Genomic DNA, 27119 nt, shown 5'->3' with positions numbered 1-27119 from the left:
ACAGGCACTGTGGCAATTCAGTAGGATGTGTATCTCATGAGTGATTTCTTTGGTTTCTTGCATGCAGCTCACAGAAGTGACAGGAGCTCGCACACGAGCACAGCTTCAAGTGTTCGCAAATATCAGCAAGAAGGGAACCAAATTCATTTCAATTAGTTTTGTGTGATAAAAAAAAAATGAATGGGGTCATCTCCACACTTATTTCTTATTCCAATGAGGTGACCTGATCGGGGAGTGAAATGATACTTGTGCATGAATCCGATTCTTATAATTTCATGACATCTTATAGAAAAAGTGGAGTAAAAATATTTGATCAGCGCATTTAAAGAGTCTGACATAAATATAATACATACCCTTACACACCATAGAAAGTATTTACACGTTGCAGTTCTGAAGTGAAAGGTAGATGGCGCCATAATAGAGGTACAAATTCTCCGAGTCCATTTGAGGACATGAGCTGATCTCTGCCTGATGATCTGCTACACATGGTGAGGAACAACCAAAAAAAGACAGGCTTAAGATGTGGTGGTATTTATTGTGTAGACATTCATAACTGTTTGAATACAATCAAAATCAGATTCTATACTTTGACTAGTTTTAACATTCACGATACAGTAATACACCGCATGGAACAAAGACAAATTACAGCTTGAAACTAAATTAAGGCATAACCTCAACCCTTTAACTCCTCACACACATCAGAACTGAGAGAATTAGACACCAAGTGTGTGTATAATTGTACATTTCATTGTATAAAAAACAGAAGTAGAAAAGAATATACAATAATATAAAATATATACAGCTTATTTCTTATTATTTATCGCACATATTTAGTTTTACCTTTAAGCTGATAGAGTGGCCATGTTGTCAGATTCTCTTAGCTGTGTGTGTGTCAGCTTGTAAAGTGGTTTGTTTATTTATTTACATAACATTCATTTCCTCAAAAACGATTTTGTCCGCTTACGTAGGGGAATAAAAGTACAGTATTAAACTAGTGACAAGGTGGAATACAACTTCTTCCCCTTCAGTGGCTGATCTGTGATGATAACAGTTAGTTGTGTTGCGCAGTGTCCAGACTTTGTGGTTTTGTTCTGCTCTCTGCAGGCTTGAGAGCTCAACTGTAGCGGCTGCTGCGACTGTGACTCCTGCGCCTGGAAGAGCTGCGACTCGAGGAGCGGGACGACCTGCAGAAGACAAAGATTACAATTAAATATTTGACTTTTCAGGCATGATTTAATACATACACTTTGTGTATAACACTGAATGGTTAGTATGTCCTGGGTGTTCAACCCCAATCTAACGTTCGGCCACAGGAAGGAAAAGACAGAAGGTTCAAAGCCCTGTCACCCTTGTTGAGGTCTGTCAGGGTTTACCGGGGGAGCAGAGCGTCTTACCGGGATCGGCGGTCTGAGCTCCTGTAGCTGTCACTTCGCCTGTAACCTCGTCTCCTGCTCACGCTCCGACTGGAATAGCTGTCATAAGAGTCTGACCTGCATTAACATACAGCCGGATGACCACAGAGACATTATTTTAGGAATACTTTTGACTCACACAGACGTGCTTAGTAGAGGTTTCTTATACAAGGAAAAGCAAAGTCCATACTAGATGGTAAAGAAAGATTAGTGATTTTATGACAAATACTCTGCAGAGTCTTTCTTCTAGTCTGTCTGCGTGCATGGTGAGAAAGATTGATTGGTTATTCCTGCATCATGCAATTGCCAATATTATAATTAATGATTAAAGACAGGATGGATCTCTTCTAGGGCTGCAACTAACAATTAGCTTACTTTTATGACAAAACTAAGGAAAAACATCAGAGAAGAAAAAGAAGAGCAGCAAATCTTTCAAAATAGTATTTTTTCTGTCAATGGAATAACTGAATATTCAATCCGTCTAATGTCTCCGCACCAGAATCAGCCCTTGCTCCATACTTCACATTACCGCTTATGAAAACTGACAGGCGTATAAATATCCTTTCAAACTCTCAATTAACACTGCTGCAACCCACCTCTGATTGCTAATTTAATTGTGATTAAAAATCAAATTAGATCAGGGTGTTTTAATCTGAAGGTAGTGTTTGCATAATTGTGTTTGTATGTGAGCTTAAGGCTAACTCAGTGACCCCTCACATAACAATTAAACATTCTGCATTAACAGACCTGGATCTCCGACGCCGATTATATGAGCGACTTCTGGAATGACTTCTACTGTATGTCCGACTGATGGGAGGAAAAACACAGTGAGACACACAGGTTTGAAAGACACAAGACCAATCATACATTTGTGATGATAAAATATACAATGGAAAGTCTTTGGGAGGTTGTGTATACAGTTAAGGTTTCTGACTCTTCTTAAGAGTCTACATGGCCACAATACATTATTAAATCTGTGTTTCAGGTTGTACCTGTGACTCCTGTAACTTCTATATGTGCTGCTACGAGAGCGTGACCGTCCTCTTCCGTGTCTCCTTCGACTCCTGCTACGGCTCCTGAAAGAATTTTGATTATTATAAATCACATCTCACCAAAGCTAGAACAAATGCTTCACATCCCACAAGTTTATTACTTTGCAACAATCATCATCTATGTAAAAAAAAGCCCCTCCAACATTTGGAGATTTACCGATGGCGCCCTAACGCTCCTCATTTATTAAGTGTGTTTTTTTATCTCACCTAGAAGAGTAGCTGGAGCTGCGGGATCTACTCCTGGACCTGCTGTAAGAGTGGGACCAGCCTCGGGAGTGGGACCGGTGACTGGAAACAGAGTGTGACTTCCTGGACGCGGACCTGGACTTCTTCGGGGACCGCGTGCGCGACGTCCCCCTCATCTTTCCCACAGAGGGGGAGCTCTCCTCGCTGGAGCTCTCCTGGTTTCTCGGCCTCTGGTTGAGCCGGGCGGTCTTACGAACCTCATCGAACAGAGATCCTGGGCGTACCCGGCTTTTGCTTTTTATCTCCATTCTCACTCCGCGGGCGTTGGGGGTCTGGCTCTCTTGAAGTTGGATACTTTTTGTGGTGACAGGCGGCACGCTCGCGCTCTGTAAAGCTGACATTCCTTTTAAAGGCCTCCATTTGAAACTACTCACAGTGCCAGTGGTTGCTTCATCTTGCAGTCCAGCAGCTGTTGTTGTGGAGGTAACAGAAGGCTGTTCTTTGCTATGAGGTAAAGCGCTGTCTTTACTTATATCTGAAGACTTAGAGGTAGATTTTATGGTTAATTCAGGGGCGTCACAATGAGAATCCTGTGTAACTGGAGGTTCTACAATTTCAATGTCATGCTCAGGGGTGCAAATGTCCATGTCGTCTAATGACTCTTGCTCGTTGATACTGGGTAAATTGGCACCGTTCCGGTTGGATGACTGAAGATGGGGTTCAGCGTGTTTTGGGTTTTTGCTGATACATTCCTTTGGTCTCTGTTGCCCCTTATCATCTTCTCTAGGAGGATTCTTGGTTAAAGAGGTTAAACATTGGTGCTTTTCATTCGTACTGTCCACACCAGGTCTTTCTTTGACAACTCTCCCAGGACTGTGTCTCTCTCGTTTTGATTCGTCGTCTTCTTCCTCCTCTCCGAACTCTAAAGGTGGCTGCCAGTGAAAAGTCTCTTTGAGCTTCTGATGTTTCCTCTTAGATCTCTTTCTTTTGTCCTTACTGTGGTGGGAACCGCTTTTGTTCTCACTTCTTCGCTTGTGTTTGTGCTTCCGTTTGGCCTTTTTCTTGCTCTTGTGCTTCTCCGGCTCTGCTGCCTTCTCAGGACTTTCCTCTGACTGACCACCAGCTGCAGCAGCGGCAACCTCTGCCTCTGACGTCTTCCCGAAAGTCTCATGCTCTGATTCTGAACTTGCCTCCCCTTCCTCTTTTTCGGATATGGCCAATTTCCTGGCTGTTATATTTTCAGAATCGCTTTCTGAATTCCATCCAGTAACTGCAGACAACTTCTTGTCAAGAATTTCACTGGACGGAGCTGCTCGTTTCTGCTTCTTTGACAGGGTAGCGCTGTTGCTTTGGCTCACTTTATCACTGTCACTATCCCATTCAGACCTGCTATGAAAGTTTTCCGCTGGCATTGAGCTGTAATGCTTCGTCTCTTGATCCTGTGAGCTGACTTTCTCTTTTATTTTCTCCAAAAAGTCAGGACTATGCTCACAGCCTGCCCTGTTCTCCGATCCTGACTGAACATCTTGACTACTGGCGAGAGCAATGTACTTATCTAAATCTTTTATCCTCTTTAAAGAGCTGTAATACTCTTTCCATTCCTTGTCCAGTGAATTCTTCTTGTTGCTTGTTTTGTGGGAGTTTTCAGAGCCTGACCTGCTGTAGGACGATGACCTGCTGTTGTACTGATACGGGGATCTGGACCCAGACCTACTGTAACTTCTGCTCCTTGAGCAGCTATATGAACGGCTGTAAGACATGCTTCTGGAGGACCTGCTTTGTGAGCGCCCTGCAGGTTTGTGTCCTTTGTCGCTTTCAGAGTTGCCTGGCGGACACTTTGGTTTAACTGAAGTCTGAGCTTTTTCTGTAACACTATCGGCTGCTTGTCCTGTGAAGGAAATGTTACTGGGAGCCACTTTGGCTTTTATTTCCTGAATGTGGATGTAGGAGGGCTTCCAGGGCTTCTGACCAGGTTTCCAGCGTGAAGGAGGAGGACTGTCGCTCAGCGGGATCACGGAGACGCTTTCAGGAGGCGGGACGGTAGGGAGTCTGGGGACGGGCGTGACTTTGCTCTCTGGGAGCTTCTCGGGCACGTGGATCATTGCGTCCGCTTTGGGCTTGCTAGCCTTTCTCTTTCTTGGGGATCTGGATGAACTCCTCTTTCTAGATGGAGACCTAGATCTGTACCTGGATCTTGATCTCGACCTGGATCTAGACCGGGATCGAGAATATGACTGAGATCTGGATCTAGACAAAGACCGACTTCTAGACCTAGAAAGGCTTCTGGATCTTGAATAAGACCTGGACCTCCCTCTAGATCTGGACTGACTGGATGTGTAGGACCTAGAGTAGGACCGCGAGTCTCTAAAGGACAGCGAGGACCGCCGTCTCCTCCGAGGAGACGAATGATGCTGATTTGAAGAGGAGCAGGATGGAGAACGGGATCTTTTGGACTTTCTTTCTAAAGACACAGACCTTTCTCCCTCTGACAGGCGAGGCTCTTGAGCTTTGTTCTTTGAGCTCTTCTTCTTGCCACGCTTACGTTTTTTGGCCTTCTTCTTGTGTTTGGCTTTCTTCTTCTCTTTCTTCTGTTGGCGGCGCACACTGGACCCCTCAGAGCTGCGGTCTGAGGAGTGTTCTGCAGACCGGGACCACGTAGAGTTGCTTCTGTCGTCCCATCTGCTTGAGGAACGGTCATTCAATCTGTTAAGTCAAAAGATGTATGAAGGAAGAAAAAAAAAAAAACTAATATTCTAAGTTAGAAAGTAAAATATGAAGTCATACTTGTCTCCTTTGGTCCATCTCTCGACGCTCGGCGGCTGATAAACTTTGGTTCTCTTCATCTCTTCTTTCCAGTGTGGTGGAGTTTCACTGCTACCACGCTCTTCCACAGATGCAGAGCGCGATTTCGATCTTGTGGGGGTGTGATATCTCTGCAAAAAAAGTACAAACATACTGATATTTCAAATTACATTAATTAATAATATGTTAAAACTCTTTATAGAGCGTGTTGCGGCTGTGCTTCAAGATTATTTGCCTCAAGGGACCTGTATGCAGGCATGGAGAAAACATAATAAAAAATAGTTTGGGGTAAATCAAACAGATGGAGTTCGATTCTTTACAGCAACTTCCAATCCTTCCAATCCTTTTTGGCTTGTGACAAGAGACGATTTAAGGGAAAGAGACTCGCCACTTAAATAATCCTGAATAGAATTCTATGGGGGAAAGCCTGCAATGCCAAAGATGGAGGTTGTATGCACATGTCCCGCCCCTCCCACATCTAGTAATCTACAAAAGGCATGTCTGAAAAAACAAGCATAATCTTGGGCTCAGAGTTCAACAAAGTGTAATTTGGATTAACAGAATAGAAATGATATTGTCCGCTTGCCAATATTGGCCCTTGGACTTTGTCAAAGTGGATCAGGTAAAACTACGAGCAGACTACTACAGGAACAAGTAATAAATGAACACCAAATCTGAAGAAACAAATCTCTGGTTGAGGTGAGTATACCATTGTTCCTCTGCCTTTGATCTTCCGTCCGGACTTGGAGACTGCTGGTTTCTGGTCAACTGAAAGGGACGTTTCTTCTTTCTCAACTCTGAAAAGATCAAATCTCAAAGTAAACACCTACAGTAATTAGTTAAGTGTACAATGTTTAAGCTAACATGTATTCCCCCCAAAAAACTACCCCAACTTAACACTGACATCTCTGTTTTATCTTCCTGAGATGGCACGTCCCGTCGCAGCAGGAAGCGGTTCTCTGGCACCGGCGGGATTTCCTCTGGTCGGACGACAGGCTTCTCTCTCTTCCCGCTCTGCTCCTTCTCTCCGTCCACTTCGTTCTCTCCCTCCAGCACATCTCTTTCCACAGGACAGTGAGAGCTTCAACAACATGACAAGATGCAAAACAATATTTTGTTATGCAAAGAACCAGCTTCTTTTTAGGCCGACTCTGAATCATGTCAGTGCTTCTATTTAGACCTAGATATACCGATCAGACTTGATCAAAACTGTGGTCATGTACATCAGAGATACATGTGAGTAAATGTATAAGCATGTAAAAATGTGATCATGAACAAAAAAATAATAAAAAGTACCTTGGGTCTGTAAGAGGGACATCATCGTTCTTCTCTTTCTGTGATTCCCTCCTTTTCTTTTTTGACCGTTTACTCTTTGCGTGTCGCTTGTGCTTGTGATGTTTGTGCTTTTCATCTGATTCACTTTCAGATTCCGCTGAAGAGGAGAACTGCGAGGAGTCGTGGGAATTGAGGGACAAGTCGGCAGACGAGTTGGCTCTTTTCCTCTTGCCTTCAACTACTTAAGTAAGAAACATAACAGCATGAGTCATTTCAACAAAGAATACAACAATATGTAACAGTAAACAGTATAAAGTTCAAATGCCAGGAGTCATTTTCAGGGTGCCACTAGGACAACAAAGGCTTTGTTTCTTCTCAGTACGTTGGGAGCCTGGCAGAGTCAGGTGGGCAGCTGCCAAATGAACTCCACCTCGCTGATCCTCATTAAAAAGAAGATCAGGTTACACGCCCCATTCGAATGCCAGTGGGGGAAAACGCTGGCGTCTAAATGCCGACCTCTTACAGAACGAGCACAAAATGTGACCCAGTTCATATCACAAGCAACAAACGTTATTCCTCACAGGAGAAAAAAACAAACGGCATAAGGTTATGTGTAGATCAATGAAATGATTTGCATTTACATGTTTTATCTTTCCTTATATTTAACTATGTTCATTGTTATGCACCAACATACCAAAGCAAACTCCTTGTATGTGCAAATCTACTTGGCAATAAACCTGATTCTGAAAGATGCATAACATCTATTTAAGCTTTTTGTTAAGAACTAAGGGTGGGTTCACACCCATCTCGTTTAGTTCGGACCTGAACTCTCTGGACCACCTCGAATGGGTGGTCTCGGATGTTTGCAATTGTCGACCACGCACTTCACTGGTCCACTTTATATGGCAAAAGCAAGTCTTGGTATGATCTGTGATAAAATCGTCTGATGCAGAGTTCTTCCTCGAAATGCCTGCGTTAAAAATGATTTAATACCCGCTGTCTTACATATGCGCAGCCCTTTAAAGTCTGCTGATATGCGCTCCAGACCAACGCCAACATGAACCTGCATTGCTCCATGATGTATGATATCCAGGTAGAAATGTGGAGCAATTTGTTGTCTTTTAATCCACCGACAGTATGACTAATAATCAAACGATATTTCCACTCATATACACCAGACATTCAACAACTCTTTCTGCACTGGCTGGGTGGCTACATGTCACATCTACAAAGACTTGAACTGGAGGTTTTCATACAGCAGTAGGTCAAAATTCAAAGGATAAGTCTGACGATATTCTATATTTTTTCAACAAATCCCATGAAAAGACCAACAACAACGCACTGATCCTACTGCTTCTGTATGCAAAGCCTCATGTAGCTTACTCCTCTGTGGTATAAAGCTCCATTGTTGTCTAAAAATGATTAAAAACACAAAAATGAGAAACTAACATGCAGTCTCCAACAAATGCACTGTACATTGCATGTGCTCCTATTTAGTAGCGTTTGCAAAAAAACATAACTGTCACTGTTACTAGAAATTACTGAACCTTTTGGAAAAAGTGAACATGTTTATGTCTTCAGTTTGAGTAATGAGCTTGGGGTCGAGTGCCACAGACAGGGTAGGGAAGTCTGCTTTTGGCCTTTTCATCATTTGTTGACAATAAAGTAAAGCGAACCCTAACCTTACTATTGAACTTACCATCATTAGCGGACTTGGTGATAAGTTGCCCGCAGTCTATCACTCTCACATCAGCGTAGGGCCTGCTGGCTGAATCAGTCTTCAGCCCCTCGATCTTCTTTATCACCTCAAAGCCGGAGATGACTAGACCGAAGACGACATGGACTCTGCATAGAAGCAGGAAAGATTGATGCCTGTTACAACTATATGATATGATATGATTTCAGTATCCTCAAAGGCCCTGAAAACGTATTTTTCCTCAATCGCCTTCTCAGCACACTGTTTTCTGCAAACAGTTTTTTTGACATGAGAAATTTCAGAATGTTTTTCCTCTGTGTTCTTTTCACTGGTTTAAAGTGGACAGGCTCAGTCCTGATGAAGCAGATTAGCTGAGTTTTTGACTGTTTAACTCTTTTTTTAAACTTTTATTGTTTCTTATATAATCATGAATACTGAATATTATAAAGAAAGACACGTTTTCAGGGGCTTTAAGAATTCTGAATTTAGTAAAATGCTGAAAACCAAGACAGAGATGAAAGTTCAGCGTTAACTGTAAACACCATTTGAATGCCTTTTGTACGTGCCAAAGTGAAATTTGATTTTACCCATCAAGATGAGGCGCCGTCTTGGTTGTGCTGTTTGTTGAAAAGCAAGCAAAGAAGCCGGGGAAGGTCGGGGAATGGCAGTAGCGGGGTCATGAGAAAAGGAGAAAGAGGAGGAAAAGAATGAGAATAAACAAATAACTTCAACAAAGTGCGGGCGCTAGAGTACCGCGGGAAAAATCTGACTTAAAAATAGATATTTGATTGCAAATCAATTTGGAAAACACTTGTAATTTTGGCTGCTGCATTAAAAACAGCCACAAAAAGGTGATGAAAACAGCAGTGTGTGGGCATTTATATAACTGTATTAGGATCATACAAAGAAAGACTGTACACATTTCCTCCTGTATGTTTCAGAAGTTTTAATTCATGTAGAGCATTTCTATCTTATGGTGACACCTGTTTTAGTGATAAAAAGTCTACAAAGCTCAAATACCTTCAAGCCATTTGTGAATATTGTTCAAACATATCCAAAATAAAGCACTGTACTCAAATGCAAACTACTGAATGATAAATACAGTCAGGAGAGAGAGAGAGAGAAACACAGCCTTGGAGACACATTACCTTGGAGGAGCAGGATGCTAGAGTTTCTGTAAATTTTACACAAAAACGGCAAGAGAAAAAATGTAACACATTTGTAGGTAAAAAAGAATGAATCCATGTTTCTCTGCACTTTGAAATCTAATTGCACACAGAGAGGGGATGTGTTGACGTTCACACTCAATGACAATTTCTACTCTAACAGAAAAAAGGGACAGAAAGCAAAACACATTAAAAAAAAAAAGAAAAAAGCAAACAAATAACGCTAGTGACCCGTCAGTTAAATGGCACAGGTATTAAAAGGTGCAGAGGGATTTGATTTACTTCATGTTACTCACATGAAAAACTGTGAACCGTTGGTGTCTTTCCCACGATTGGCCATCGACAACAGGAAGGCTCTGTCGTGTTTGAGAGTGAAGTTCTCGTCTGTTGAGAGCAGAGAAAGAGCGATCGCAGTGTCAGAGTGTTTTCTCTGATGCATAATGGCGGAAATATTCAGGGAAGAAGAAGAGGACAACAGGTTTAACTGAACTATTTAAATCCATCAAACCCAATCATTGCCTCACCAACCAGTCCTTCCATTCAGCGCGTTCTAAAAAGGTTTTTGTTGTTTTGTTTGTATTAACTACAAATAACACACATTTAATTTTCATTTTGACCAGGTTGGTTTCCATTCATTTGAACATACTAGGGGAGGCAAATATCCATCCAGTGCCTTTCTTCTTATCAAGGTTACGTTATCATTTAGAAAATTCTCCACGAAGGTGAATTCAAAGAGGGTCAAACTGATTTCAGAGATAACTAATGTTCATGAGCTGTCAAATATGAAAAGGCAGAAGAGAAGCCAATCGAGAAGATAACGCATAAACGGTTGTTAAAAAACAAAAAGTGTCTGACAATGATGCAAACACACACAAAAAAAGGTTCAATTAATGAATCACATATCTAAGGCGAGTTTTAAATCTCCTGAAGATTATTTTCATAGCATATTTAACGAACTTAAACTTAGTGAATGCTTTTGAACATTGGTCCACAGTGCGTAAAAGCAATTTAATCGACTAAAATATCCACTGGAATAACCCTTTAAATATTAGACAGAAACATACTACAGTATATCGGAATAGTTGATTGACTACGTACAGACTAAAAGTTACACTGAACCAATTTGTGTACATACTGTATCCATGTTGGATAAGGATAAAGGATAAATACCTTATTTCCACTGTGGTACTCTTCCTATTGCGGCTATAAATACCACACATGTAACATAAAAAGTAATGTGGGGTGTAACATGGGGGCTGTCTGAAGACAAAATCCTGTCACATCCCTTCAGTACAGATTTGTACCTGCACCATTGCAAACATTTGCACAGTTTTCACTGAGAGAGGGCAGTGGTGGGGACAATGTTGACATGGTGTTACTGAGCTGTGTACATCTCTTACCTTCTCATTTTGCAAAAGACCACTCTATAAATAAAAGAATATGTTGAAAATTTTAGGCAGGAAGATTGTAGCGTTCAATAAAGAGAATGCCTACTCTCCATGCTGACTTGACAAACGTCCACTACTGTTATGAAATATAAGAGACAGCAATATACAACGGAAAAGTGAAGGTCAACGGAGTCATTTATTGGAAAAGTTCTGCAGAAATCCATTATTAAGATAATAATAATAATAATAATAATGATGATAGGCACACATGCAACATTATGCTCATGCAAATGTAGCTAAGTTATATTCAGATAAACATTTTATGCTTATTAGATAATTAGATTTTTCCATTACCTTCAAAGTAGCCACCATATATGGACTCTCCACCTCTTCCATTTCCTGCAGAGATTAACAGTAAGCAGCCTTAAAAATGGTTGTTTTATTAGTTGTTTGCAGAACTCATTGATTTTTTTCCAGCTCTCCGTCTGTGTATACGCATTATTTTTTTGTCTGCTCCGTTTACTTATGTTGTTATGTTTGTAAAACACTTTGGTCAGCTCATGTTGTTTTAAATGTGATACAGAAATATATTTGACTTGACTAAAGTAATCAGTCCAAAACGTCTTTATATTAAAATGAAACTAAACATGTGTAAACATTGTACCACATTACAGAAAAAAAGTGCTCATTAGTTAATACATGTTTATAGAACAAATGTTTGAAGTGGCGGCCACATTCAGGAAACAGTATGGTCTCCTGGATGCCTGCCATAAACACCTACAACAAAGCCACAGTATATTGGCACTTTAATGAGATTAATTGTGTCTGCCAATTTTTTTTTGTCATTGTTAGCTTTGAAACCACGCAAAGCATCGCCATTGTATAAATACATCTTCTACCTAAGAGAGCATCTGATTCTTCATAAAACAAACCAAATTAGATGCAGCATCTTTTTCAAAGCAGCGTTTTTTCGCTCTGTTTGGGTTTTATGTGAAAACGGATCCAGCAGTTTGAAAAAGGTGGAATAGCGTGAACACTTGCTGACTAACTTCATTCAGTCAGTTTGATTAAACACACACTCTCAAAGCCAACGAGGTTATTTATACGTCAGACATTACTACCTTCGGTGAAGTCGCCTCCCTGGATCATAAAGTTCTTTACAACCCTGTGAAACGTGGAGCCTTTGTAGCACAGCTTTTTCCCTGTGACTTTGCCAGTTCCCTTTTCACCTGCAATTGAGATGTATGTTAACTGAGCTCTCATCAAACACAAAACATTCAACAGACCTGCTACTATATGAAGAGCCTTTGTGTATACTAGATGCCTTGAGGTGTACAGAAATGTTACTCTTGAACGCTGCCACATGAGGTTTCTTTTAAACAAGGGAATGAAACCCCAGTATGAGAAGGGAGAGTACAATAAACTTAGATGCCTTTGTTCAGACATCCTGTTGGTAATACTCCTGTGCGGGACTCCAGAATTCATTAAGAAATCTTCCACTGGTGTGATACTGGCATGGGACAGAATATTGGCCCAAAGCTATTGCCCCCTGGATTTCCCTTTCCCTAGGGTGAAATGAGATGTGAAGGCCGAGATTTCATTAGATGTGTTGATGTGCTTAAGGGTGCTTTTCGGAGGACAGAGGGCTGGCTGTTCAAATGTGCAGCTTAGGTTGCTAATCTTTTAGTGTTCTGCTTCACTGGCTTCAGCATTGTTCCAAGGCCTTGGTTTCTAATGGTGTGAGCTGATCCCCTCATAAAAGGACACATAAGATAATTTCAGTGTCTTGAGTATACTTTAAGTGTGTGTGTGTGTGTGTGTGTGTGTGTGTGTGTGTGTGTGTGTGTGTGTGTGTGTGTCCAGGAAAAGAAACAGACTAACCAGCCATCTCCCATATCTGCCCTTGCCAGCATCACATTCCTGTCAGTCAGGTGGAGCGAAAAATGAGAGGGAGGATCGATCTGCAGTCTGTTTGCAGATTTGTGGCTATATCAGGACAGACCACCGCTACTACAGTAAAACTGTGTTCTACTCAGTGGGATGAAATATCTTGGGATATAGACCAGGATCCATCCAGTGACTCCATCTGTCACTGGACAATTTATTCTACAGCCATAGCTCCTTTCTTCAAGATTTCAAACGACCAAAGAGGGGTGGGGAGCACGACACAGTGGCTCTTATTTTCAGTTCATTCAGAGGGGGGTATTTCACTTTGATTAGGCCAAAAACGAAAGTGATTTTCACACATCCTTCATGATGGGACAATGTCAGACCTAAATGCAATTCTTAAATATAATGTTTAAATATGCTGTATCAAGTTAAAGCTGCTCTACAGTGCAGCTGTCATGTTAGAAATAAACAGTAGGCAATGTGAGTGTATAGAGTAGATTAACAGTTTTCCACCAGCATTCCTCTTTTACCTAATTTGTAAAGAAGAAAAGTCAAATCACGCAAATCAAACGTCCCCTTTTATGGGAATGTGCACAGAGATTGATGAAGAAAACCTGGGTTAACAAAGAAAGTTAAAAAGCACTGTCGTGATACCCATTATCTCTCATTGGGGTTTTAGGTTTTGTTAAGCCAGCTAACGCAAAGAAAGCCTGTTGAACATACTTTGTAGTACACCCCTCAGCTTCATGTTATGCTGTCAAACAGGTTTCTTTTGTTTTGCTAATTTGGGTTATACAATGCGGTGAATGTTGCAAAAGAATGACATTACAGTAAAACATGTGCTTGACTGAACATTACTCACCAGTGCACAAAGACAGAAAGTTTTTGCATGTCTTGGGACAAATATCCAAAAAAAGTTGAAAGACTATGCGCCCAACTATAAAACACAAAATAGAAAAATATTAGCTCACTTCATCTTGTAGTTATTACAAATTTTAAATGTTTAAAGAGTATATGAAGCATCATCAACATAAACTTGGTGTTAGAAAATACTATACACAATAGGGGAAATAATAATAGCCTTGCATTTAAGGGTTACAAGTAGCCCAAATGTTACTGCACTGCACTTCTGTACATTTTTAATTGGCCTCCAACAATTACAAAATTCCTGTGGTGAAGCTCACACATTAGAGAAACCCTTTCACAGCTCCCAGCATTGTTTTGTCCCTCCCTGTACACATATGAGTCAATTACATGTATTTATCAACAGGCTGCTAAACTTGTCTGTGCCGCCTTTACATTCACATTAATTATTGCAGACAGCTCCTGCTCATAATGCAAATAGCTTTTTTAGAGCTGGACTTCAATTCAACCATTCAGTAGAGACACAAAAACCAGTCTGCCAAGCCAATATACCAGTGGGTGTTGTACTTTCATTTTGTACAGCCAAATAAATATCAGTCAAAAGCCCCAAGGCTACAAAACATACACACATCCATTTATTTATGATGTCACTTCAAAGTAATTGGCTATGAAAGTGAGCTGAGGCTGCTTACATGTCTCACTAATTCCCATAGCTGTTAACTGATTTTAAATTCTCTTACCTGGCTCACGGTTGAGCTCCACATCAAAGTAACACTGAGGGCGGTCTTTCACCCCCATTGTGATCAAAGTCCAGGTGACCTAAAATGTAGAAGATGTGCGAAAAAAGCTGAGCAGGAAAAGTAATAAGGCTGCCTTCTCTTAATTTCAGAAGCAGTAAGCATGCCATTCAGGTTCCTTTTTTATCTGTCAGTGTACACCTACAAAGTATAGCTCACTTAGAGCAGTGTGGTGGAAAACACTGTAGGGTGACAGCGAGGGAGGATAGAAACAGAAAGGGGAGGAGAGACAACGACGGGAGGGGAGTCTACAGGGAAATGGAGTGGCTATCCAAGAGTAAGTAACTCCTGCAACAGTGTAAGCAAACACCCTGCCTCAACTTGTTCAGTGTCAGTGTTCCTCTACTGTTGCACAAAAAGTCAATAAACTGTTGTGAATTACAACAAAATATTGGGCTCTCAGCAGCTCCTGTGCTCAAGTTGCATATAAGACTAACATGCATTTGTTTGCAGGGAAAGAAAGAGCAAGACTGCAAGAAAACAGAGTGTCCAATAATCTAAGTAATGTCTGGATTTATTAAAAGGTTAATCTTCTCACGATTTGCTTGATATAGGCTGCATATTGTTCAGAAAATCCTGATTATGTGTGTTGGAGGAGGGCAACATACAGGGGGGATGGAGAGCAAACTTTTAGGCTACCGGACATAATTTCAGGCCACTGATACGTGGAGAGAGATATTGCTTTGCTCAGTTAAAACATATGTCAATCAGTGGTAATGTAATACGAAAGAGCAACCTGTGATTTCACAGCTAATGACAGAGCACAAATACACAGTAACGTTACAGCTGGATTATTGAGCACAAATCCGACCAATACAAATGTTGTTATTACTACTAGTCTGTGCAGCCTATGAGACCCATCATTTCAGCTCCCACTGCTCAGCTCAAAGTCAGGAATGCATTGTATTCATAGCACTGATATCATATTATAAGCCTTGCCTGTGCTTGATGTCCTGGAAGGCCCTGTCAGATTGTAAAACGTCCCTGCTAAATATAGACAGCGATAATCTCTCAACTGTAAAGTATTCAGCAGGATAAATGAGAGGTAATGTGAGCTACATGTCCTACAAGCCATGCAGACCACAGTAGGTAAAAAGCCTTTATTTTATTAAGATGCAATCAAAATAAAAATGTAATGGACCACAAATAATGCTAATCCAAACAAGGAAATGCCGCTTACAGAGACGACATTAACTATCTGCCAACGCTCACGACTTGTAACAACGTTAGCTAATACAGCACACATTTTACACATGGTTTTGTCTGAAGGTCAAAACATGTGCAAAGCAACAACAGATCACTAAAAGTATTTATGAACCACAGAGCTAATAACAGCTAGCTAGCTAAACGTTAACACAAACGTTAGCGCTTGTCAACTGGTTGAGCTAACAGCTAACTTACCGTTAGACTTCTTTCAGTCGCATTTACTAGCGTCACTCACATTTAACGTATCGATGAATATCACATTACATTATATTCAAAGTTGCAAATGACATAACTAACCTCTGTGTAGTAGCTAGCCAGGTAATAATTAGCTAGTCACTGACGGTCGACAAGCCGCTAACTCCACTTTCTAGTTATGAAGAGGTTGTTGCGACGCGAATAACTCCGACTGGTCCAGATCAGTTTTGTCCCTCCGAGGTCCCGTAGCAGATTTGTTGTGGTTTTTTTGTATCAGGAAGAAGGTTTCAAGTTAGCTCGTTGGCTAATTTTAATGCAAATCCTTGTGTATTTGTTTTAATAGGTTATTCAGGTTCACAGTATTAATCGCGGGTAATAGAAAGTATGAGATTGCACTCGTAAGGTGCATGTGAAGCTCGGGCTAGCTACCTGCTGTTGGTGTATATCATGTCTTTGATACGGTGCTGTAGTCAGCTAACCTAACGTTACAAGTAACAAAGTGCAGCATGAAACCCATGATAGTGAGGTAAGGTGTTACTACACGTTTATAATTGACCGTAGACTGAATTATCGCTATTGTCCAAATGGTTCTTAACTGAAAAAAAATTAATGTCTAACGTTACGCAGTTAATAATAAACACTTAGATGGCAGTCTGTGCGTTATGTACACCTGTTAAAACTCATGCAGGCTTTTTAGTATTAACTTAGTATTTTAAGTATTTAAAGTTTGAGTGTAGTAATTCAAACTTTATAGAAATTTTGGAGGCTGTAGTTTGTGGTGGTGCTGCTGGTTTGTATTGTAAGGTGTTTCTAATATTTAGGCTACCCTCACTGATAAAAATGGGGTAAACAAAATGTAAGACACGCCTCTCACAATAACGCAATGCAACTGAACAAAGTCTCAACTCCTGGCGAAAACAACTTTGGTTTTAAAATATATCCTTCATGATTGTAAGGTGTATTTCAAGGCTGTTCAGTCATATTGTAATAGTTTTAGTGTACCTATAAAAAAAAGACTGGGAACTGAGTGTATTTTGGTTTAATATAGAGCTGAAATGATTTGATATCTAATTGATAAAGTAAATTATTCTGCAGCTATTTTGATAATCAATTAATCATTTGTAATTTTCAGAAGCCAAAAGTACATCCCCAATTGCAAATACTTGTTGCTTCTCTTTGTCTGTTGCGATATTAAACATAAACTCCTTGGTTTATGCACTGTTGATCGAACCACGACATTTGAAGACAACAGTTTAGTCAGTTAGGTGCTTGTGTTCAACATTTTTGGCTATACATTTTATAGACAGATAAACTGATTATTAGAGAAAATGATTGCCAGATAATGAGAATAATGTAGTTGCGGCCCTAACATAGTAATACTGACAGTCTCACTTTTCTGTTGACCCCATGCAGGCAGTGTGTTCTTCATGGACCCAGTGGATCATGTCTCTGATCCTGTTTGCCTTTGTGGTTCGGGTCAGGGATGGACTCCCCCTGTCAGCCTCCACAGACTTTGAACACAACCGAGAGCTCCAGGAGAGGAAGCAGCAGCTCAGGACCATCAGCAAGGCACTGGCCCGTTTCCCTGACAGAGGGACTGTCAAGGGCCAGAAGCTCAACATATAGTAAGGATTCAGCAGGCTGTTTCTGTTGTGCACCCTGTAACTGCAAAAAAAACGACACAATACACAGACAGACAGGATGTTGTCTGTTTGGTCACAGGGGCCTTCATGTCAAGCTGCGTCAGGCTGTTTGTTTACTAAACACCTTTTCTCCTCTCACCTGTTTAGCTTCGTCTCCTCAGAGGGTGTATCCTACATGACCGTGTGCCACTGCAGCCTCCCTGTTGCTAAGGCCTTCTGCTTCCTGGAAGATCTACGCTGGGAGTTCACAGCATGCTTCAATAGCACTGTTGTTGCCTTGGCAGCCCGGCCATATCCATTTTTGGAATTTGGTGAGTGGGAAGCTTAATATTGTTGTCTAGATTTGCTGTTGATATTTTCAGATTGTGTTGAATATGATGTGTTAAATGTCAGGCAAAGCTCCAGGGCTGTGATACTTTAAACCAAAAATAAACACATTGATTTATCCCGATGTTACCCATCTTGCCAACTGACAGACAGCACCATTCAGAAGCTGAAGCAGCAGTACAACCAGAGCGGTGGTCCAGCCCTGGAGGTGACATTGGCAGAGGTCCAGGAGGATCTGAGGATCCATCCACCACAAGTAATTAACTTGGAGGAAGTGGAGCTCACCAACGGCACTGCAAATGGGCACATGGAGCAAGGTCCTGGATCTGGTAAGACCATATGACTTATACAGTACAGCATATACCATACTGTCATTTTTGTTTCTGTGATGCAGACATGAGGAAAAGTTCTCAAAGTTTACTGTGTTTTATTATTTTACACTATTTATATGGTCACTTTCTTTTGTTTAACAGGTCAGAATGTACGACTGGAGCCAGTGACAGCGCCAGGCATCCTCTCTCTGGTCCTAAATATCATGTGTGCATCTTTAAACATAATCCGTGGTGTTCACCTCATAGAGTTCACATTTCAGGTATGTGCCAGAATCACAAATACTTAAAATGAATCTAAAAAACGTCCAGCAAAGTCCAACATGTGGAATGTTATGTTCAATTTCAGCTTGTGTGTTTCATCAAAATATTAGGTATAGTCAAACAAATGTTTAGTTGGGGATTTTATTTGGAAATGGTCATGTGTAAGCTTACATTAGCTGGCTCAACTGTCTGCTGTGCATTAGCATTTTGCTGTGAAAGCAGGGGTTTGATAATGAAACTTCAAAACTGTCACTCTTGTGTGAATTAGAGAATTATAATCAGAAGTAAATGTGGTACTTTTTAAACTTACATTTCAATGACAAGGTTGTTTAATTTGTTGTCCTTTCTCTATACGCAGGATGATTATGAAGGAATATGGAATGTTGTGGCGTTTCTTTTGGCGTTTGTCTGCTGTGTGTTTCAGGTAAATAAATGTGCTTCATGCAGCCTTCCACTGCAAACTGAAACTCGCCCGTGTCAAACTCTTCCATGCCAATAACCTTTCCGGTGTCCACAGTGCCACCTATACCTGTTCCACTCATCTCTGAAGAAACTCAAGTCCTTTGCTCTGTTGAGTGCAATCGTCCTATGCAACCTCTACCTGCTCGGCCTGAGGAACGCGTGGCAGCTGATCTTCCAAATTTCAGTCGCCTCCCTCTCCACCCTCCTCATCCTCACGCGCAAACTCCAAGACAGAGCTGATGACTGTGGGGTCTGAGGAGAAGAGGACAGCTCATTGCGTTGCACCTCTCACAGCTCTTTGTTTCAGTGAAGGTGAGAACAACAGGGAAGCGGATGGCCTGATACACATTTGTTATGAAGATTTGTGTCGTCATGGAAAATTATAATTACAAGCAAATCTTTTCTTGTAAACAGTATGTACTTGCACTTTGTGTACATTGTTTCCTAGACTGTAAAGAGTACACCGTGAAATGCAGTTTTTTCTAGATCCTTGAAACTATCTTGTTAGCCTAAATAATAACACTGCAAACAGATAGTGACAGAAGGGTTTGGGATGTGGTTAAAGGTGATAAATCTCAGAGTTGTTTTCAGTCAGAGTCGCTGACCAAAGTTTTTCATGTAGAAACAATCTTTTTTTTATCAATGCACTAACTGTTGAAGTTGGGCACGCTTGCAATTCTGTCATTAAGATGCACTTCTGTTCAGCTTAGTATTATTTATGCTATCACAGGCAGTTTACAACCCAAGGTGACCGTTTGTGATTGTAACAGATGTTAGATTTAATTGTACTTTTAAACCAGGCACACATGACTGATTAGCAGACAGTTTGGTCGTCCATCCCGCACTGGTAGCAGTGTGATACTTCAATTATCTTGTGTAGTCTGACTTATGATCAGTGACAGTCAAGTAAAGCAGATAATGCCGCTGTTTGTTTTCCATTATTTGCTCAATAGGCTACAGTAAAAACCTAATGCAACGGTGTAAATTTAAAGCTTTTGGTTTATTCATGCCTTACTGTTTGTTTAATTGTGTTGACTTGTATACAGACACACCGGCAAGTGCTCAGCTAGTCTCTGCAAACATTCAGATGTAAGGGCTCTGTTATTTAATGACTTAATGGGAAATTACATTCTATACTGAGGCACAGTTAGTCTAATAATCATGTAAGGCATGGTGTTAAGGCATGTTATTTTACTATTGAAGAATTGAAGAAGAATTGTGTCGCATCAACTCACATTCTAAACCTGTTTTTTTTTTTTTTTTCACAACAAATTTAGATATTTTATTTTGTCTTTTTCTACTGATCTCTGTATTGTCAAAATGTAAACTGCGGGTAAGAATATGAAAGCACTGATTTGATGGGTAAAAATGTTTGACTGCACTATTAGGATTAGATTTGTTTTGTGTTGGTAATGGTAATTTTTCTTGAATGTGTTTCATATCAGGTTCAGCTAAAATTATATTTATATCCTGATGTGTGTTTACTTGGTTTCATTTTTTTCATTCTTTCTTAGGGAGTGGTGTTATAAACCCCAATCTGTAGTTCTCAGATTGTTAGAAAAATAGTCACATAAATCAATTTTCTAAATCATTTTTTTTTTTGTTAATTTTATTAGCACACCAGTTTAGCATCAAGTTTCTTAGACGTTCAATTTTTAATAGCTAAAGAGAGTTGCACTTTATTGAGTGAGGGAAGTAAATTATCAGTTTGTAGTGTTTGTCAAACAAGTATCATTGTGTCCTTAACACCAGACCACTCCCTTGTTGTATCAAGAAAGTTAGAGGAAGTGTTTAAGAAAAACAAAAAGGTTACGTCTGATGTGACAATTAAGAAGTTCCTTTACTGTAATGTACAAATGGTTTGGAAAAGTCTCTCTTAGCTTGTAGTTTACAAAGATTGAGGAAAGTCAGATGTTTTCGCTGGAAGCCTAAACTGGAAGCAGATAACACAGTTGAGCCTCCTAATACATTTTTAATTTGTTCTAAAGTAGGTTGTACTATCCATATATTGTGGTAAATTGCTGAGAAGTAGACTCGCTCAGTGAACAGCCTTTTCGATGCTGTGTTATATGACAAGAGGAGTGAACTCTTGTTCAAATAAGATTTTCTGTGGAAAATCCGAATACCATAAATACGTGAGATTTTGTTATTATTTGTTACACTGCCGGGTATTTTCTGTGCAGGACGTTGGCGATGCTGTAATATTTTTGATACAAATAGGAGGTTTTACTGACTCACCATTTCCACTGTAGCCTACAAGTTGTTGACCAAATGAATTGTAAAATAATGTCGCCACCGATGTTCTAAAGATGTGGAACCAAATAATGTGGAGGATATTTTAACACTTGAAATGGAAATGAAGGAGAATTATGTTGATCATGAAGGTTTAGAACAAACTGTAGAAATACACAATGTCCAATTTGAAACATGTGGCAGCCTTCTCTTAATATAAATAGTTTTCTTTGATCAACATTTGTCTTAAATGTAATCTGAATAAGTAATGGTTTGGAACTCATTCAGATTCAGAAGGACAACCTGTAGTATGTTTAATAGGGCATTTGTATGTAATTAGACTCACATAAGGTTGGTTCAGTGTTTTTTGTGGCTGCAACCTGTTTGTAAAAATAGGAAGTAATGTAACAGTGTAATTCATTGCACCTGCCAAATTACAGGGTGATTACAGGGCTTTATGTGTTTTTTCCATGGTGGTAAAACTGACATTTCATTAATAAATAGTGTCTTTTTTCCCATTTGTTGATTTGTGTGTCTAATAAATCAGCGTTACCTCTATATTCACCAGAGATAAGACAATACCAACACAAAGAATATTTTATTACCTTGATTATTTGTCCCATTTCCTCTTTGTACTGTCAAGCTTATGATACATCCTGATAAGGACAGAATTTGAAACTGACCTGAGTGTAACATGTATATGACTCATACCTCACCTTTTACCCATAAATAGAAAAATTCCCTCACAATTACACAACCATAAACAAATAAAAACAGCAAATTTGGAACATCAGATGTAAATTTATTGATGTATTTTTCCAATCTTACACCAGATGGAGCTCTTTCACAGCGTACTAATCTTCATTTAAGTTTGTAACAGTGTCACCAGAGATTGTCTGATACATTTAAATAGTTGATAAAAATGTATGAATATAACTTTACTTAATATAAATTTACATTACAGGCCAAAAAAATGTTTTGTTTGAAAGTGCCCTGTTGCCAGAGAGAAAAATGTTTTACAGCAGTGGAAGATCTCCACCCAATGATGTATTTGTGATTATTTACTTTGTGAGATAGACTCAAGCCTGACAGGAAAGGTCACACAAGGTGGGTATAAAGTGTAATAGTTTTGTTATGTGGCACATTTTTTAGCAATTGTGGAAATAGTCCAATTATCTCCAGAGAATCGCTGACCCTGGTTTACATAGGTCACGTTGAAGTTTAAACAGTTGGAACAGTGACTTTAACTCAAATTTGTATACCTTATCCACATCCCAAACTCTTAAGTTTTATGTGTTCACCTAAATTTATTTAAAAACACTTCTAAATAACTTTTACGTTCTCACAGTCAGTGAGAGAAGCCTTGGGAAAATGAGTGCAAGCTTTCTCTACAAGCTTCCAGCACTGAAACGTGATAAATTGTTCATATACTGTAGCTAATATTTCAAAACGGCATATTGAAAAGGGAAAATTTTGTTTAACGTGCCTTTCTTTAGGTAAATGACTTGTGCATGAAAAGATTGACTTTCTGAGCTATGAGGCATGATGTCTGATATAGTCAGTAAGGTGACAAGGAGATGTGGCAGTACTCCCTGTCAGGTGCCATTCATGCCTTCTTCAGATTTTCAGGGGCTTAATTAAATCTTTATTCTGTAATAACAGGTTGATAGAACTCCGTTTAAATCAAACCAAATTAAAGCACTTTGTGTCTGTGCCTTTCTTTCATCCAGGGCTTTTGCAGGTGTCTTAGTCATAACGTTTGCTCTAGTCCACATTAAAGCTCCACTGCATGGAGTCCAGTGATAAGAATGTGCTAATATCAGATAATCCAGTTTTAATCCTCCTCACATCAATGGACTAGGTTTTGTACTGAGATATGCATTGGCCTTTCTTGACCTTTGACCATAACCTTGTATATCACTGCGGTTTCCTGATAACGTCACAAATAAGGTTCTTTTTAATATCTGGAGAAGCTGATAAACCCTTCCATAAATATTCAGTGTCTCTGCTGCCACTGTAATTTTTTTGTCACTGTTTACAGACGTTGACATAGTTGTCTCATTAGCTGTAAAGCATTAGTGTTGGTCAGCATCTTCATGCATACAAAAGGAAGGTAATTGGGCCTGGAAACAAATGGTACATGTCCCTCAGAGCTTGTAGTATCATTATAAATCCACAGTGCCGTCAGTGCTGCTACAGTGCATCTAAATTAGACAATCAACTTCAGTCATCCTCATTTGCAGGGATTAACCTCTTATCCTAATAGGCAGAAGCACCTGCTGTTGAGAGGCTGCCCGCAAATCTCTTAACAAACAGAATGGGTGGTCCTTCTGAAATGTTTATGGCTCACATTTCTCTCACTCAGAGACAAATAAATGTTTGCCTTATCAGCTATGAGTAATAATGGAATACACAGCAAACAACTTTCACAGATGATGATTCTGTTTTGATTGTTTTGTAGTAGTGATATAATCTAATGTTTCTTAATAACCATCAAATGTGATGGTTATCACACACACTGGGCTATTGCTTGTCTATGTGCTATTTATCGTCACTGACTGACAGTTGCTGACAGGCATTAAATCTGCATCCACATCAGTCAATCATTCGACAATAGATGGATACATACCTATGTCTATCTGTTCAGCCACTGTGGAGATATCTGTAAATGTAAGGTGAAGAAAATATTTGCCTGCAAATGTGAGGGTGTGGGTTTCAAGGAGTATAATATCAGTATAGCTATAAGCTGGGCGATTTCAACATCTTGACATACAACATGAAACATACATTGAACATCTGACCTGGGGGAAAAACATTGCTGAGAACATAAAACCCTGAAAGGTGTCCTAAATATTATTAAGAGGATATTGATTGATTGATTGATTGAAAAGTAATAAGTATACGGCTAAAATAGGTAGCTGAAAGTAATGGATAAGTGTTTGAAATAGTTAGTGAGAAGATGGATAAAAGCAATGGGTTAATGAAATGGTCAAATAGCTCAAAGTAATGGTTAAAAAAATCGTTATCTAGCTATTGGTTGAAATTGCTAAATTAATAGATAAACAGCTTAAGTATTTATACATAAAAAATAGGTAATCGATAACTGCCACACGATGGCCAACCTAAACACTGACAGTTCACTTGTATGAAGACATTACCGTAATATCCACTTTTATATAATTAATAACATCCAGTTTGAAATCAATTCAAAATAACACATTTGGAACATAAAGGCGCAGTGATTTTATTCAGATTCATCTATGGGCAGTGGGGACACGTCTGATCTGACTAAAATTTTTCGAAACCACCGGTTACCTGAATGTGAATGGAGACAGCAAATGCCCACCAAAAGAATTATTTAGAAAGGTCAAACCTCTTCTCTGAAATTTTAATGTGATGGCAGGAAGTCTTACTCTCCAAGACTGTATGAAATCACTCTGAGCCATGGCAGAATTAATCAAGGTGAGTCACTCTGGCACCCACTCTTGTCCATTTAATCTTTGTCTAATGTTCAATAGCCGTACCACATACTGGCAGCTTTTTCCATTAATTTCAAATGCATCTCTCTTTCCCGGAGTGAAGCTGTCTCTCAATGGAGGTCTTAAATATCCAAAATATGAGAATTATTACTTAGTTCAGTTCAAAAAGTTTCTCCAGCTAGCTGCTAATTGCTGTTAACAGTTTACGGTGGGTTGAGAGAGCAGCCTGAACCAAAATATTGCTGGAGGTGAAGCCAAAACAATTTAAGTTTAAGTTATAAGATGCTAACTAGCTGACAGGAACTGGGTGGGTAGTAGTACATTTGAACAATTGGTAATATAAAAAAAGATTCTAGCAGCTTTAGTCTTTTTATTACCGTGAACATGTATTGATGACTCTTCTGATGAAGGGAACTTAATCCAGAAACCCTTTTAACTCTGTAATCCAGATCGTGTGCTTTCATAACTGTAGCAGAAATAATGGCTAAGCTTTTCCAGCTGTGATGCGTTGATTCCCAGTTTGGTAATCCAGACGTTCAGGCTATACAGCATGCTTATTATGATGTTCAACAATTCATAAACCCAGAGCCTTTGTCTTTCCCTGCTCACTGGCTATACTGAATTGATGCATGGAACCAAAAACCAAAGACAAATCAAATGATAAACTTTACTTACAAGGCTCTCCTGGCTTTCTTGAGCCAACGGTTAACAGTACAACGTAGAGGCATGAGTTTGTTCTGCCTACAAGTGGAGAGTCTGGCATTTGAGTTTTATCCAAAGAGATCCAGTATGTTTGATAAATCTGAGGTTCAAATTTCATTATTGGTCTTGGAAACATCTCAACACAAAGTACATTTAGTAGCTGTTTTTCTGGAGCTTTTGGTCATATTGATTATACTGAGAATGTTGAGTCAGCATTCACATTATTGTTATTAGGATTAATATCTTTCCTTCATATTATTGACTATCAAAACCCCATAAAGTGAACCCATTGTTGGTTTTGATGATGTTGAATTTTTCTTTAAACAGCCTAGTGGTTATTGATGGATTGGGGATTCTATAAATTTCTTTTGTTTCAGTCAGTCAGTGTTAAACATGGATTTAAATATTACATAGACTATACATTTTATAATGCAAAAATTATGTTGAAAATATGATTTTGAATGTCTTCTCTTCTTTGTCAATCTTTGTTATGTATCTAAAGGAAATGACCTTTGCTAAACATTGATTTGCGCAAATATCTTTTCATCCGTTGAGCTGGGCTGTTTCATTTCCGTTCTCATGTTCACAGTCGACCTCAGCATATCGGTAAAGAAAATGCTTACATAATTAAATTGATTTATTACTTTTCTTTTGATCCAAGTACCCCCCCTTTATGAAATTCAGAGAACACAGATACAGACTGAATGGACTCTGCTATCAGTCAGGCAATCAGATAAGATCAAAGTCAGGGTTATTTTCATAAGTCTGTTCAACGTCATCATTTTAGGACTCAATCCAGTTTTTAAACATAGATTTTTTCCATGAAGTTGAATGGAATTTCTTTTTATTTGAAGTCTAGTGGATTCACTAAATGAGTTGTATCAATTATATTAAAGGGATAGTTTGGGATTTTTTAAGTGGGTCTGTGTGAGGCACTTATCCATATCAGTGTACCTGCAGGACATGGCGGTCAGAGTGTCCTCTGTTTGTTGAAACAGAGTTCTACCAGCACTGAAGCTAAACAATTTACTGCCGTCTCCAGCGGCGCAATACACCGATCATACAAGTTGCACTGAAGCGTAGGAATATGGCGGTTCGAGGGCTGAGAAAATGTTGTTCCAAAGGAAATGGCTGTCTGATGGCAAGGTAAGGTGCTGAAAATATTAAACACTTGAACCGATATTGATTTTCTTTTTTTGGTGGCCCTTCTTTGAGGTGGTTAAAATACATTTTGTAGCACATTGCTTATAGCTTCCGTGCCCCACTTCAAAAATCACAAACTATCCCTTTAATTTTGATAAATTAAATTGGGCACATACACTGTAAAAAGCCTCTGCCATACTCGGCATTAGTCTAGTAAATTCACATTTTGTATTGTATTTGTTACATGTATTATCTTAGCTGGAGCTTTGCTGTCACTTGCATTTGACTGTGATGATGTCCATGCAAAACTATGCAATGTCAGATTTTTAAAATTTATATTATATATGTATATACAGTATTAATGTAAAATGTGCAATGAATTTACTCTGGTAATTTCCAACTTAGTATAATAACTGCTTTTCCATTAAATTAGAATTAGTTACAGTATGCTGGAGTCATGTAAAAGACTTTTGCTGTGGGCAATGATATGGTTTTACACATCGAGCTGCAACAACAGTCAAGTCACAATTTATATGTTAAGGCTCAAAAAATGTCACTAATCTAGTTGCTGCTGTTTGTTAAACACCACCAGTTCCCCAAACTCATGCA

General features: G+C 39.4%; 2 protein-coding genes across 9 annotated transcripts; one reads left to right on the top strand and one right to left on the bottom strand.

The window, feature by feature from the left end:
• Positions 1 to 515: 515 nt before the first annotated feature.
• Positions 516 to 16168, bottom strand: nktr (natural killer cell triggering receptor). 8 transcript variants are annotated; one of them, XM_038728533.1, is made up of 17 exons: positions 16032 to 16168; positions 14472 to 14550; positions 13730 to 13804; positions 12099 to 12206; positions 11332 to 11376; positions 9886 to 9973; positions 9011 to 9040; positions 8427 to 8572; positions 6749 to 6968; positions 6357 to 6533; positions 6162 to 6249; positions 5435 to 5583; positions 2672 to 5353; positions 2405 to 2488; positions 2160 to 2219; positions 1395 to 1490; positions 516 to 1184 (listed from the first exon to the last, which is right to left on the bottom strand). In XM_038728533.1, the coding sequence occupies exons 2-17, from the start codon at positions 14527 to 14529 to the stop codon at positions 1115 to 1117; spliced, it is 4176 nt and encodes a 1391-aa protein (XP_038584461.1). In that variant the 5' UTR covers positions 14530 to 14550; positions 16032 to 16168; the 3' UTR covers positions 516 to 1114. The 8 variants fall into 8 exon arrangements, with proteins under 8 accessions (XP_038584461.1, XP_038584485.1, XP_038584499.1 ...); XM_038728557.1 differs by having other exon boundaries at positions 2672 to 5332; XM_038728571.1 differs by having other exon boundaries at positions 2672 to 5329.
• A 36-nt stretch (positions 16169 to 16204) lies between these two features.
• Positions 16205 to 21704, top strand: sec22c (SEC22 homolog C, vesicle trafficking protein). Its single transcript, XM_038728602.1, has 7 exons — positions 16205 to 16455; positions 17343 to 17554; positions 17720 to 17883; positions 18049 to 18228; positions 18373 to 18491; positions 18851 to 18916; positions 19010 to 21704. Exons 2-7 carry the CDS (start codon positions 17373 to 17375, stop codon positions 19208 to 19210), a joined length of 912 nt encoding a protein of 303 aa, XP_038584530.1. The 5' UTR covers positions 16205 to 16455; positions 17343 to 17372; the 3' UTR covers positions 19211 to 21704.
• Positions 21705 to 27119: the final 5415 nt, after the last annotated feature.

Source organism: Micropterus salmoides, unplaced genomic scaffold (genome assembly GCF_014851395.1).
Source record: "Micropterus salmoides isolate LMB-PRFRI ecotype aquatic unplaced genomic scaffold, ASM1485139v1 Ms_hic_scaffold_1, whole genome shotgun sequence".
NCBI classification, from domain to species: Eukaryota; Metazoa; Chordata; class Actinopteri; order Centrarchiformes; family Centrarchidae; genus Micropterus; species Micropterus salmoides.
The sequence above is the reverse complement of the archived record's forward strand: the minus strand, read 5'-3'. Positions and strand labels throughout refer to the sequence as shown.